The sequence below is a fragment of the Melopsittacus undulatus genome, chromosome 1 (genome assembly GCF_012275295.1).
Source record: "Melopsittacus undulatus isolate bMelUnd1 chromosome 1, bMelUnd1.mat.Z, whole genome shotgun sequence".
In the NCBI taxonomy this organism is placed as follows: Eukaryota; Metazoa; Chordata; class Aves; order Psittaciformes; family Psittaculidae; genus Melopsittacus; species Melopsittacus undulatus.
In genome coordinates, this window is record NC_047527.1 from 74,093,471 (window position 1) to 74,106,308 (window position 12,838).

The 12,838-nt window shown below is 38.3% G+C and overlaps 1 protein-coding gene across 2 annotated transcripts in view; it reads right to left on the bottom strand.

Moving 5' to 3' along the window:
- The window catches only part of CTNND2 (catenin delta 2), a 646,172-nt gene that overhangs the window by 294,897 nt on the left and 338,437 nt on the right, over positions 1–12,838 (bottom strand). For both annotated transcript variants that reach the window (XM_013130147.3, XM_034063316.1), the window contains exons 4-5: positions 10,752–10,786; positions 10,164–10,280 (exon numbers count right to left, since the gene is read on the bottom strand). In XM_013130147.3, the coding sequence (XP_012985601.2) occupies positions 10,164–10,280; positions 10,752–10,786 (152 nt within the window). The remainder of the gene's footprint in view (positions 1–10,163; positions 10,281–10,751; positions 10,787–12,838) is intronic.

Sequence of the window (12,838 nt, forward strand, 5' to 3'; positions counted from 1 at the left end):
GACTCATGGAACAAAATAACATAGCAAAGCCTACGCAATCCTGGCATAATAGGGTGACTTCAGGGTTATTTACTCAGATAGTATATGTTTTGCTTTCTGTACCATACCATGCATAGCATTACTCCAGGTGTATGAAATGTAATACAGCCAGATCTTCTTTCATAAGCAACAGTTGGTAATGTTTGACAGTAGGAAAAAATTGGGAGTTCCTTTACAAATGAAATTAATGAAGATGCTAGAGAACAAGACCTAAAGACATGCACTGAGCAAGCATAGGCTGATACATATTTATGGTCAGAACACAGAAGTTGCTTTCCCTTTTTTGGTTTGCTTTTTTTGTGTGTGTGTGCTTTTTTAACAGAAAAAGCTATCCTAAATTTAGATTAAAGCTAAGGATAACTTACTACTGCAATTTTTTAAATGACCCCAAGATTAAACAACTTATTTTGCAGAAGATTAATCTTATTCTATGAAATTGCTTGCTAAACTCTACAGATATCGAAATCAGATAGCCTCTGAAAGAGATAATTTATCATCGGCCATTAGGATGATGTGCTTTGTAGAAGCAATAGAGAGAAACAACAAAGGAACAAACTGGGCAGTAGGATCTTAACTAAATTACATTTCTACACTATGGAGGTTACAAAGAGGAAAAAGGATATCCCTTGGCCTTTCATCTAGGGATATCTAAGGCTGATTTGGAGCTCTTTTGACAGTAAAATTTTTGCTGGCACTTGTTACACCTCATTGAGATGTTCCTGCCAAAAAAACCCAAACCCCTCATCAGTGGCCTAAGGCAGATGTAAAGTGAATTATATGAAGAATATAAATCACTTATTTCCACAAATGGCATGCTTTGCTGGTGGTGACAGTGTTACTTCTGTGAACTCTGCAGGTGGCACACAATACCTGGAGTGGCATAATCACAGAACACTGTAGCAGAAGTTTGCTCCTTTGAAAAGACCAGACTATGGAACCACAACAGAACAGTACCTGAACTGGACTTCTGAATGTGACCACAAGAAGAAAGTGCATGCAGGAGGAGACACTGTGTGCAATGACACAGACACCAAGCTCCAACTCAGAAGAAAATTCAGGAAATGCTGAATTTTGGCAAAAATAATTGTTATTTTAAAATTTGCGTTTCACTATCAACCTCCCCTTTTCCAGAGAATAATTATATTTAAAATGGAGTATATGCTTTTCTACAGAAAAAAGCAAAGTAAATTAAGAACGTGGTTTACAATAATAAATCCTTTTTTTCTTAAGTATTTTATATCTTTGAACACCAACTGTGAATGTCAAGTGTTCCTAGTCACCCTCTGTGCCTAGCACAGCCTAAAAACTGCCACTGATAGCATTAAACTAATATGTTCCCTTTTTATTTCTAGGAAGTAAAATCAGATGGCTATAGACATCACACAAACATGACTCACATGGAAGCTGAATGCATTATCAGAAATCAAAAAAAACAGAAAGATCTCTTCTGATAGACCTAAATTAAATTCTTGAAAAATAGAAACTGCAATTAAAAAAGCACCTACTAGCTTCTGAAGGTAGTTTTATATGAAGCATATAAAACTATTCAGAGATATATGGATCTAATACAAAAGGAATCAGGAGATCTATTACACTATTGTGTTGTTCTAGGAACTTAACTACTAGCACAAAACAGGTTACCTTTTCTTGTGCAAAGGGGAACTCCATTTTTTCCTGACCTTTGACAGGCTTACATATTTTCTGTCCACAAAAGAAAATGTCTATTTGGTCTCTGAGTTGAGCCAGTTCAGAATGTGTTTAGCACTGCCTCAGGTGTCAATTAAGAAGAAAGTCAAAAAGGTTGAAATTTTATGACGGTCTTTTTTATCTGCCAAAACCTCCCCTGTCATAAACCAGAAAGTACAACCTTCTGCTTTCTCTTTGTTCACGAATGTGCACTACTCTCTGCTCTCATGGTGAACTCAGAATATGCATTTCTCCATTTATAAGGCCAGAATGAAAAAAAGGGGACAACTCCTTATTCTGCGTTACCACAGAAGTCACAAAAATCCTACTTTATTGAGAGCTATGTAAACTGCATGTACAACAAAAGAAATCAACCCCAAACCAATACCTGCCAAAATTTTCAGTTCCATATACATCATTTTACACAGGCTAACAAGCCAATTACCTCTTTTTTCAAGGCTGCATCTACACACTGCTTATGCTTACAAGCTGGCATCAGCAGATCCCAGAACGATGCAGCTCTTGGCACTTCTGACTGTGCTCAGCGCGCGAGCGCTGGCTGGCATGCCACTAAGGCACAAGTAGGGTGAGTGGTTTATCAGACTGCCTGAGGATGTGGGTGAATTTGTTTCCTGGCCCATACTACAGACACAATATTTACTGATGTTCTTTTGCCTGGTAGGTTTAGATGCCAAAAGCCTTTCTTTGTTCTGCTCCTACAAATGCTACTGTAAGTCACTGTCATTTTCTAATGAGTTTCAGTAACTGCTTCCTGTGGTGGATAAGGGAACACCTGTTTGGTTGCCTGTGCAGGATTTGTGTTTGCCACAGGCTAAGCAATACATGCTGATCACTAACTTCTTTCCACCTTTGATGTTGCTACTAATTGTTCCTGCTTTCCTGGTCTTGACTCTCATCTATGCATTTCCCTCCTCCATATATGTTTTACTTGCTATTACTGCTCCTGTGTTCATTTGATATTGGTTTTGTACATATTTTGTACAACTGTAATAATTATAGATCATAAGGGGTTGTTTTCTTTGGGCAAGGATTTTAAGACCATTGCACAGCATAAAATGAAACCAGGTACCAAAACTGGATTAATCTCAAGACAAGCAAGCGTAGAGATATGAAGTAATATCATTATATCAGCATGGCTTTTATATATCATAAAATCATAGAATGGTTTGGCTTGGAAGGGACCTTAAAGAACATCCAGTTCCAACCCCCTCCCATGGGCAGGAACACCTTCCACTAGAGCAGGTTGCTCAAAGCCCCATCCAACCTGGCCTTGATCATTGCCATGGATGGGGCAGCCACATCTTCTCTGGGCAACCTGTGCCAGAGCCTCACCACCCTCACAGTGAAGAACTTCTTCCTCATATCTAATATAAATCTACCTGCTTTTAGTTTAAATCCATTTCCCTTCGTCCTATCACTACTTGCTCTTATAAAACCCCCCACATTTCAGCATGTAGACATAACCAGAAATAAGAGAACTCCAAGAAACATGTTGCAGGTGACAGCACATTGAGTAAAAAATCAGCCTACAGGCTGCTGTACACAAATGGAGGGAAATTAGAAATTACTTAGTTGCAGTATTGTCATAGTTATCTCTGGACTCCCAACATGACACATCAATGAGCACTGTGTATTTGCTTGAAGTTAGGTAAGCATATAAAAAGTGATGATAGCAAGGCCACATTTACACAGAAAATGTGTTTTGATCTTGTTTTTTTCTTTGTGTGTTTTGGTGTTTTTGCCCTATCCCCTGAGGATGAATCTTCCTGTGTTTGGGTCACGACATTGAGGCTTTATTTCACAATGTGCGACAACAGAAAAGGTAAAGGAACTGGGAAAAGATGGAATTGAAACAAGAAGGGAAGCAACAGACATAAGGATATGGCAAGCAGTAATGGGTAGTTTAGGCAAAGAACAGACAGTAAGAAAAGGTGAGAGCTCACAGGAAAGGAGAGGGCTTGGGAGAGATAGTCAGAGGGTGTGAGAGTCTCTGGCTGGAGATTCCTTCCTAAGGAGAAGGTCCAACAGTATGGGCATGTACTGGGCTATCACGTTTTGAACAGTACTTCTGCCAGTGGCTTCTGGTGCTGCCTCCCTAAAAAGCCCATAACCCCCCCAGTCACCCTACTAATCTACAGAAGGGCTACAGAAGAATTGAGGCAATTTAACCCCTGTGCCACACCTGAGGAACCAGGGAAAGCAAGAGCTACTTCCCTAAGCAATGATGGTTCCTACAGCCTTTATGAGTCCTCCTGCTTGTAAACAACCACACAGGAACTCAAAGACAGGCAGCAAACCAAACCAGAATGAGATCAGCTGCACCTGACTCACAGTCCCTAACACTATTGCAGAAACTCACACTGGACCATGGCTGGTGAAGCAGATAGCAAAGCCTGCAAGCAATCCTGGCGGTGAGAGCCCATACTGCAGCTCCACTCCTAACTTTGACTCTTCTGCAGTGGTCTCTTGCTTGCAGAAGTGTAAAGACTGAAAAGGAGAACTTCACTCAGGCTTGTGAAGTAAGAACACTGACATGAATTTAATAGGATGTGATATGTCAGCTGGAGAGATGTGCCTGCTTTACCTGGCCCTTACCATCCCGGTAACACTAATAAGAGCAGAAGTAGTGGAGTTCAGAATGACAATGTTTGAGCTACATCTTTTCATCTGATGCTATTCCCAATACCTTTAAACTCTGCCTCTGACAGAGGATGAAAATAATAAAGTCCAAGCTCAGGATGCTTAGTGCTGATGGAGCATTTCCTGAGGCAGCACTGGCTGTGAACAGTGATTCTAAGATGTAAGAGCTGGCTTTCAGATCAGCACTAGAGTCTGTTTCTTATTATCAAATCTTAATGTCTTAGTGATCTACAGAAACTTTTAATGGTCAGCTATTTTGTAAAGACATTAATCTCCTGATGAGGACTGCCCCTGGAAGTAGGTCTCAGTGTTTGCTACCAGCCAGTGGCTATTACAATGTTAAATGCCATGATAATAATTTAATGCTTACATGTAGAGTGACTAGGGCCAGAAAGGGGAGGTGGGTAAAGCAAACTGTGGTAAGAAACCTAAGCATTTAACAACTACTTTGAAAGACTGAATTTTACCCAAAGTTGAGACAGTTTCTGTATATCTTTCTTTGTGAGAATATACAACAAATAACTGTGAGACCACGATTTAACAAAAGGTGTCCACCTTTCAGATTCACTCCATTACAAATTGAGCAAAGACAAATTTGAGACCCCAAAGTTTTGAAGCCAAATATTGAAAAGACTTGCATTAGAAAAGATGGGGGGAATAAGGTGGGGCATCCAAAATGCCCAACCATAAATATTTACCCTGAATATATTACAATACTGATGGAAGTTTTATCAATAAATCAAAATCTCCCCAGACCCTATGCTCTGAACGATTTATCTGGAGTTAAGGACTGTTGAGTCAGAAAACTACTAGGTCTGCATTAATGCAGCAAAAAGAAAGGTGGTGTGACCTGTGCTATTCACTTCTGCCACTGCTGCTCCAGAGACTCAAATTCTAAAATGAAAGAAGGGTACACACATTTGCTAGGTATTTTTCAGGCCTGCAATGTACTCAGAGAGCACATGATTTTATTAGTGTGTATGTTTACCAGGAGATCCCATGAGAACACCTCCTTTGTGTGCACAAAGAATGACTCAGCTGGATTGCCCTGGCTCTCAAAGCAGATAATGAAATGGAAATAACTTCATCTATCAACAAATTGTGAGGTCCACTGATGCCAAATTTCATCTCATTGAGCATGTCAGCCATCTGACAGGTGGCAATTTCACAAAGCAAGAGCTATGGGATGGAAAACACACAAATACACATCCTTTTACACATTCATTGTGTAAATAGTGCCTTTCTGTTTCAATCCATTTTCAGTATCTATGAATAAAGCAGCTGATAAAGGATGAAAATCACAAAGGTTGAACAAGGAGTGCTCTTTCAAACTGGGACATCTGCTTTCACACTGAGTAAGGAGGATTTCTCTTATTGTAAAAAACTGCTGAAACAAAACTGAATTAAAATAATAAGAGCTTAACCCATTTTTCTATTTTTTAAGCCTCAGAATTATATAGGTTATTTAAGTGAAAACCACATCTATCTAATACAACAGCTGTATGTAATTTCATATTATAAAACTGTTGTTATAACATCAGTTATTCTTTAGATGAAAAAGATCTAAATGGTACTACTACCCATGCTGCATTCTGAGCAAACAGTTTCAAGTGACTAAAAGAGTTAATATATTGTGGGATTGAGTATTCAGTGGTGAGCCATGCATTTTCTTCCGCAGAAGGACTCAGAGATCCCTGTCTGCTTTTCTGTCAACATTTAGCCTCAGTGAAGTGCACTCTGAAATGGCATTGGCTAAGAAGGCAGTGTTATTTAATCTACATTGTACTTATTTTCTTATCAGTGTGCTGAATTCTGTAATCAATCCTGAGCACCAGGGCAACAGGTTCACAGGCAGAAAAACAAATACATTCATAAAATCTGGGGGGGAGGGGGGGGGGGGGAATTGTCTGGAGTACTGGCAATAGCAGGTGGAAAAACCTGCAATTCCAATATAAACCTCTTATTTTAAAATTGAAGTGTGAAATATAGATTTTTAAATATATCAGACAATTGGAAGGTTGATCCAAGAGGCTTTCTGATCCATGTCAACAAGAACTCTGTGGCTGCAGTCTCTGGTATAGATTTAGAGAGAAAAGATGGAGGGTTGCTACATGAACTGATCAAGCAAGTTAAAAATAGGGAACGATTCCATTTCAGTTAGAAACTTAAACACCAAAAGCTCCATAAATCTGTCCAATAATCCTTTTAAGACCAGTCTTATGCTCATTTTGTGAAGACTAAAGCAAAGGAAATAGCATGAAAGATTTAAGTATAGATACCTTAAATTAAAATTAGAGACTTCTGGATTAGGAGACATTTGAGCCTGTGGTTTAAGTTAGGAAGAAAGTGCCAATGGATTTGCTCAGTAGTCTCAGCAGTCCATCTAACCCTCATTTTGCTAACTCCATGACAGAGAGAGTAACTGTTGCCTGCCTCCACTGCTGTAGCCTGTAAGGATTCAAAGTAGTCTGTAAGGATTCCATGAGCTTCATCTAATTATCTCAGAAACAGTTTTGATGTAGTACCATAGCAGTCCTCTGATGTGACATGCTAATGACCCACAGGGAACTAGTAGGAGGGAAAGAAATACAGGATCACATTGTTATTGTTCCACATTTATCTCACCCTTGTGCTACACATCTGTAAAATGCAAATTTAAAACATTGTCAGGAAAAGGTAGGCTGGCCCTTAAGGATTGCTCAGAGGCTTCCAGTTTCTCTGCCAAAGAGGATGGACATCGGGGGGGCCTCAGGCATCAGACCTTTCTCAATTATCTGCAGGCCAGACTGTGACCTTATCAAGCCTTAATGACAAACGTCCTCAGCAATCACCCTTATTCACTCAGACAGTTGTATATCTGTGTTTACTCTCCTTCTTTCCATGAAGCTTTCAACCTTGTCAACTGTTCTTACATGAAATGGGCAGGGGAAGGGTGGAAAGAAGAAAACAAAACAAAGGAGATGTACTCCCTAGGTACCAAAACGAATGAATCTGATGTAGTTGTGTGATTTTAAGACAGTAGTGCAGTGATAGGAAATACCTGGTTGAGACAGAAGAAAGAGATGGGAGCAGTGCAGGAGTTTCCTTCAGACGAGTATAACCTTGTCCCAGGGTCAGTGCAACCACAGAAAACTTGTGTGAGAGCATGCAGCAGTTATAAATCTGCCCATCTTTGATAATAATTACTTTAAAAGCAGTGATCACTCCGCTTGCATTCCACCAAATAAAAGCTTTATATATTTGGATTTTTTAGTTGCTGATTCACACTCAGAAAAGAAAGAGTCCAGCGCAGAGCCACAAAGATGATGAAGGGAGTGGAAAACCTCACTTATGAGGAGAGGCTGAGGGAGCTGGGTCTCTTTAGCTTGAAGAAGAGGAGACTGAGGGGTGACCTCATCAGTGTTTACAAATATGTAAAGGGTGGGTGTCATCAGGATGATGGCGCTAGGTTTTCTTCAGTGATATCCAGTGATAGGACAAGGGGCAATGGGTGTAAACTGGAGCATAGGAGGTTCCACGTGAACATCAGGAAGAACTTCTTTACTGTAAGAGTGACAGAGCACTGGAACAGGTTGCCCAGGGGGGTTGTGGAGTCTCCTACGTTGGAGATATTCAAGGCCCGCCTGGACAAGTTCCTGTGTGATGTACTCTAGGTTACCCTGCTCTTGCAGGGGGGTTGGACTAGATGATCTTTCGAGGTCCCTTCCAATGCTTGGGATTCTGGGATTCTGTGATTATTAGTGAGCATCTCTATTAGCAGTACAGAACCCCTCCTGTGTTAAGCCTCTTGCATGTGACTTGTCCCATTAGCCTTTTTTTCATGGTTTTTATTTGCTACTTAAGGAACAGCACATGTGAAGTGATGCCTGGGATTTACAGTACTATAACAGCTGCCTGCTAAGTGACGACTTTTTAAAACTAATTCTGAGAAAATCAGAGTGCATGAAAACAAATTGTAAAGATCGTGACTACAGTCACTCTAATCCTCTACAAAGACAGTACTACTGATAGATGAATTCATTCAGAAAAGCAGCTGTGGTCACATCTCCAGGCAGGCTTTCTTATGATGATTTATAAAAAATCTTCTTTAACTACACTAGAGCTGCCATGGAAGGCCAGAAATGCTCTCCTCAGTCAGCCTTGTTACTTAAAATACAGCTATGCAATCAAACCCAGAAGTAAACATAACTAAAATGGTAAAGTCAGGAACTCAAAAATTAGGAAATCCCAACAAAATTGCCCTTTCTGAATCATTGCTCTTGCCCGCCTTCCTTGTCTTATGGCTGGTGCACACAACACAAAACTATTCCGTGTTTGGTAGTTGCCTCATTTTTAACCACATGACCTCAGGCCTTCACTGAAAGATGTCCAATACAAAGGAAAAAAAGAAACAAAACAAAAACCCACACTGCTGGATTAGTCTGTGACAATGTTTACTTCAAATACATCACAAATAAAAATAACGATTTTTAGAATACCTGTAAAGTGAGACATTTATATAGATCTTATTTCCTATTTGGAGATTTAAGGATTTAAGACAGAAAATCTCCATGAAATACAAATGTGGCATGTAAGACACCTCAGAGTGAGTTTTAAACTTCCTTTTATACCAAGCTTCGTCTATTTGAGACTGTGCTTCCAGTGACCACTTACAGATCTTTGTTCTCAGCACACCTGTGAACTAACTAGGAACACCTAAGTATTAGTTGAAGTTACCTTGGATGATTTCACTAGCATAACATCAGAACGTTAGGATATGAAAGAAGGACAATTAAATTTTAATTAAATTTAAAGCTGAACTGTTGAGTATGAGACTTTTTTATTTCATTTAGCATGTGTGTTCTACTACTCATTGCTTAGAGAAGTCAGAAGTGCTCCAGATGAAATGAAATGTAGAGCCAAAGTATTGTCAGGAACTGTAGCACAAGTAAAGTGAAAGAGAGTATATATTGTGTCAGAAGACTGAGGAAAAAAAAAAAAGGAAAAGAGTGAAATAACCTGCTTGTTCAGTATCTGGTGCTACATCTGATAACAGATCTGTTAACCTATTGGAAAAATTTGTCTTGGTGTGACTCATGTTTGTAGACATCTCTTCTACAAATACACGGGGTGACATGTCTCTCATTCACTTTTGCTGTTGTTTAGCCTTGACACACTTCCCCAGTGGCTGGTCCTAGCAGAGTGTCTATCCACTCCCTCCACAATTCTGCAAACACAATGACTGCTAAATGACCAGTGAGACAACCTTTGAGGAAAAAAAACCCTTCAGCTTGCTTGCTACAGCTGCCATTCTCTGCAACATCTTTAAAAGCTCACTTAACTATTTTTGTCTGTGTATCCACTTGAAAATTTCAGTCTTAAGGAGTACCAGCTATCTGGTCAAAGTGCTTATAAAAGAGACATCAGAATTTTCACAGCCCTACACTACTTCACAAGCTACTTCTGTAGTGGAGATGATGAAGTATTGTGACATGATCTTATAGTATAGTACAGCGATACTGCAATTACAAAATATTTTCCTTAAAATATATTCCACATGTTTAGTTTGCTGTTTTTTTCCTCCACAAACTAGCAGTGACAGTCTCTTCACTGCAAAACAAAGTCAAAAATTAACTTGCAAAGGCAAGGATGCAATTTGCCTGCTCACAACTATATTGCCTTTAGCCTGTATCAGAAATAATAAAGAAAAACACTGTAAGACATGCATTCAATTTTAAAGCATGAAATGTTACAAATATGTCTGGACAATGTGGAAAAACACATTTCTAGCAACTTACTTTCACTGGCTGAATAGTCCTGTGGATCAAGTATCCCTGATTCCTGCAGTGATCTAATACAGGAGTCCACCAGCTCCAGTCCAGTGGTGAGCTCATCTTCTATATCCTTCTGACCATCTGTAATAAAATTAGCAACATAAGAATGTATAAGAAGGCAAAAGGTAAAACCAGCTACATGTGACTAAGCCTTCACAGCTGACGAAGAAAAGGCTAACACACCAAGATCACATATTAAGAGGAGGCTGGCCGTATTGAAAACTATGCCATCCTTTGGAAGCTGGCCTTGGATTAATAAAAGCAAAATGAGAAAGTTCATGTCAGTTCTTAAAAAAAAGGTGAGAGACATGTTTAGCAATGCCCCTCACAAAACTCTGCATTTTGAGAGTGTTCCCAAAGAGAACTTCCTGTTCTTTTTGTCAACCCTAACAACTTTTGCCAAATACCACCAGTTTTTAAGTAGGGTTTTCACACACTAGCAATGAAAAAAAAAAAACAACAAATTGCATAAATAAATTTTGTTTTCCCTCTGTCTTCTTCAGGAAATATGATAATTCTGGGCGAGCACATATATGTAGATAAGTACATTACCTTGTGTTTGCCAGTGAAACTGCTCTTCCGTTGAACTGAAAAGAGGGGGAAAAAAGTGTTATTTTCTTATGAAATGATTCAGTAATGTGCCATCAAAATTCAGCTGTAAATCTATTCTGAAGGAACTGATTCAAGGATAAATGAACTGACTTAAGGATAAATAAGAAAACATATCAAGGATTGTTTTACATATTTTTAAGTGAATGACTTGCACAGCATTCATTCAGCAGGAGGGAAGCATCTTCACTTCTTAATTAAGTAATTCCAAATATACATATAGTAACTGCCCTTAGTCTTGATATACAAATTATACTATTCCAAAGCAAAAACATTTTGCAAGTTTTTTTGATCCTCCTATTTGTCAGATTTTCCATTTTTATAGAGAAAGTTATAAACTGCTTTCTCAAGTGAACATTACATGTGCTTTCTAAAAGAAATTACAAGTACGGCTCTTGGTTCTACTGATCATTATGTGCATTTTTATACTATCCAAATGTGCAGCTAAGTTAATTCAATTGGCCTACACAAGAGAGTAAATTTAGATGTGTTTGTGCTTCTAAGTACAAGCACTAAAGCAATGGAAGGTCTTAATTTTAAAATAATGAACATGCACTCTAGAGAATAGGTTAGGTAGGGTGTTTTTTTTTCCTATAAAATGAACTCTATATCCAAATAAATGATAAAATGAATCATCTATTCAATTAGGCAATGAGTAAACTTTCCTCCAAGGCATGATCTGTTTATGCTTCAACACAGGTCTTTCTCATGCCAAGAATACAAAAAGGATTGAAGTTACTCAGTAATAACCATTCTTTTGATAACAGTAAACTGATTTATTATAGTCATAATTAAAACATTTTTCTGTACATTTTTACAAGATATTTATACAGGAGAACAAAATGATCTGTTGCATCCATTGGTTTAAAAAATAAAGACAAATTACTTTTCAAACAATAAATTTATTTCTCTCTGATGCTAAGAATAAATGTTCTTTTAAATGAGCAAAAGGATTTTAAATCTTGAATTATTTTCCCTTTTCCCAAAACATGCTGGATCTCTTATGAATCTGTGAGTATAGCTCCTAGTATCTATGCTCTGAACAAGAATAACAAATGAAATGATCTCTTCACATTATTCTCTCTTTATAGGAAAAGAACTTGGGTTAATCAGGTTAGATAGTGTTAAAAAAGTGTACTTGCCTAATTTACATGGAAATACTTCTAAAAGGACAACTTTCAATTTCCATCTGGCATCTAAAGTGTTAATCTGACAAATTCAAGTTTATACATGACCATCAGTTTCCAAATATCTACCATCTGTGCTTTATATTGACTCACTGTGGTGAGATTTCACAGATGAAGAAGCTAGCCTTTGAATGAGACAATCAAAATGCTTGCATTTAAGTCCACTGAAGTTAATAATATGGAAGATAAACGTAGCCAGTGTCATCTGGCAAATAATAATGGCAAAGTGCTAAACTGGAAGATATTACTGTAATATAAATTACCTTTTCAAATGGAGCCCTGCTGGGTGGTGACTAGGGACAGTGGCTCTTTTTGGAAAGTTACATTTTCTAATTTGAAATTCCTTTTGCCTGATTTTCAGAATTGCTGAACAACTGCAGCTTCTGCTGACACAGTGGGACTTGAGAGCAATCTTCCTTTCTGGAATTTGCATAATTCATAATAAGCAATGTATTACTTTACACTACACGGTCCTTCTTCCAGTATCCAGATTTCCATGTGATAGATACCACCTCAAAAGACAGAAAAAAGTAATATCTCAGGTGGCACTCTTGCTGCCAGAATGACATACTGAATGTTGCTGGCAAGAACATGCTGATGTAAAAGACTGTGCCACCTGATCCACATGAACGAGAAAAGAAAATCAATTCTGTGCACAGGGCAAATTATCATTTTCAGGAATTCCAGCTTAGCCCTTTTTAAGCAGCAAGTGTGTATAAAATGTACAAGTTCATTATTAACTAGTGGCTTATTAATGATCCCTGATATAACTAGTCTGGCTCCCATAGAAACATTTTAATGTATTCACCTTAAGAAATCTTAAATAGGAAGGTCTAAAAAAGG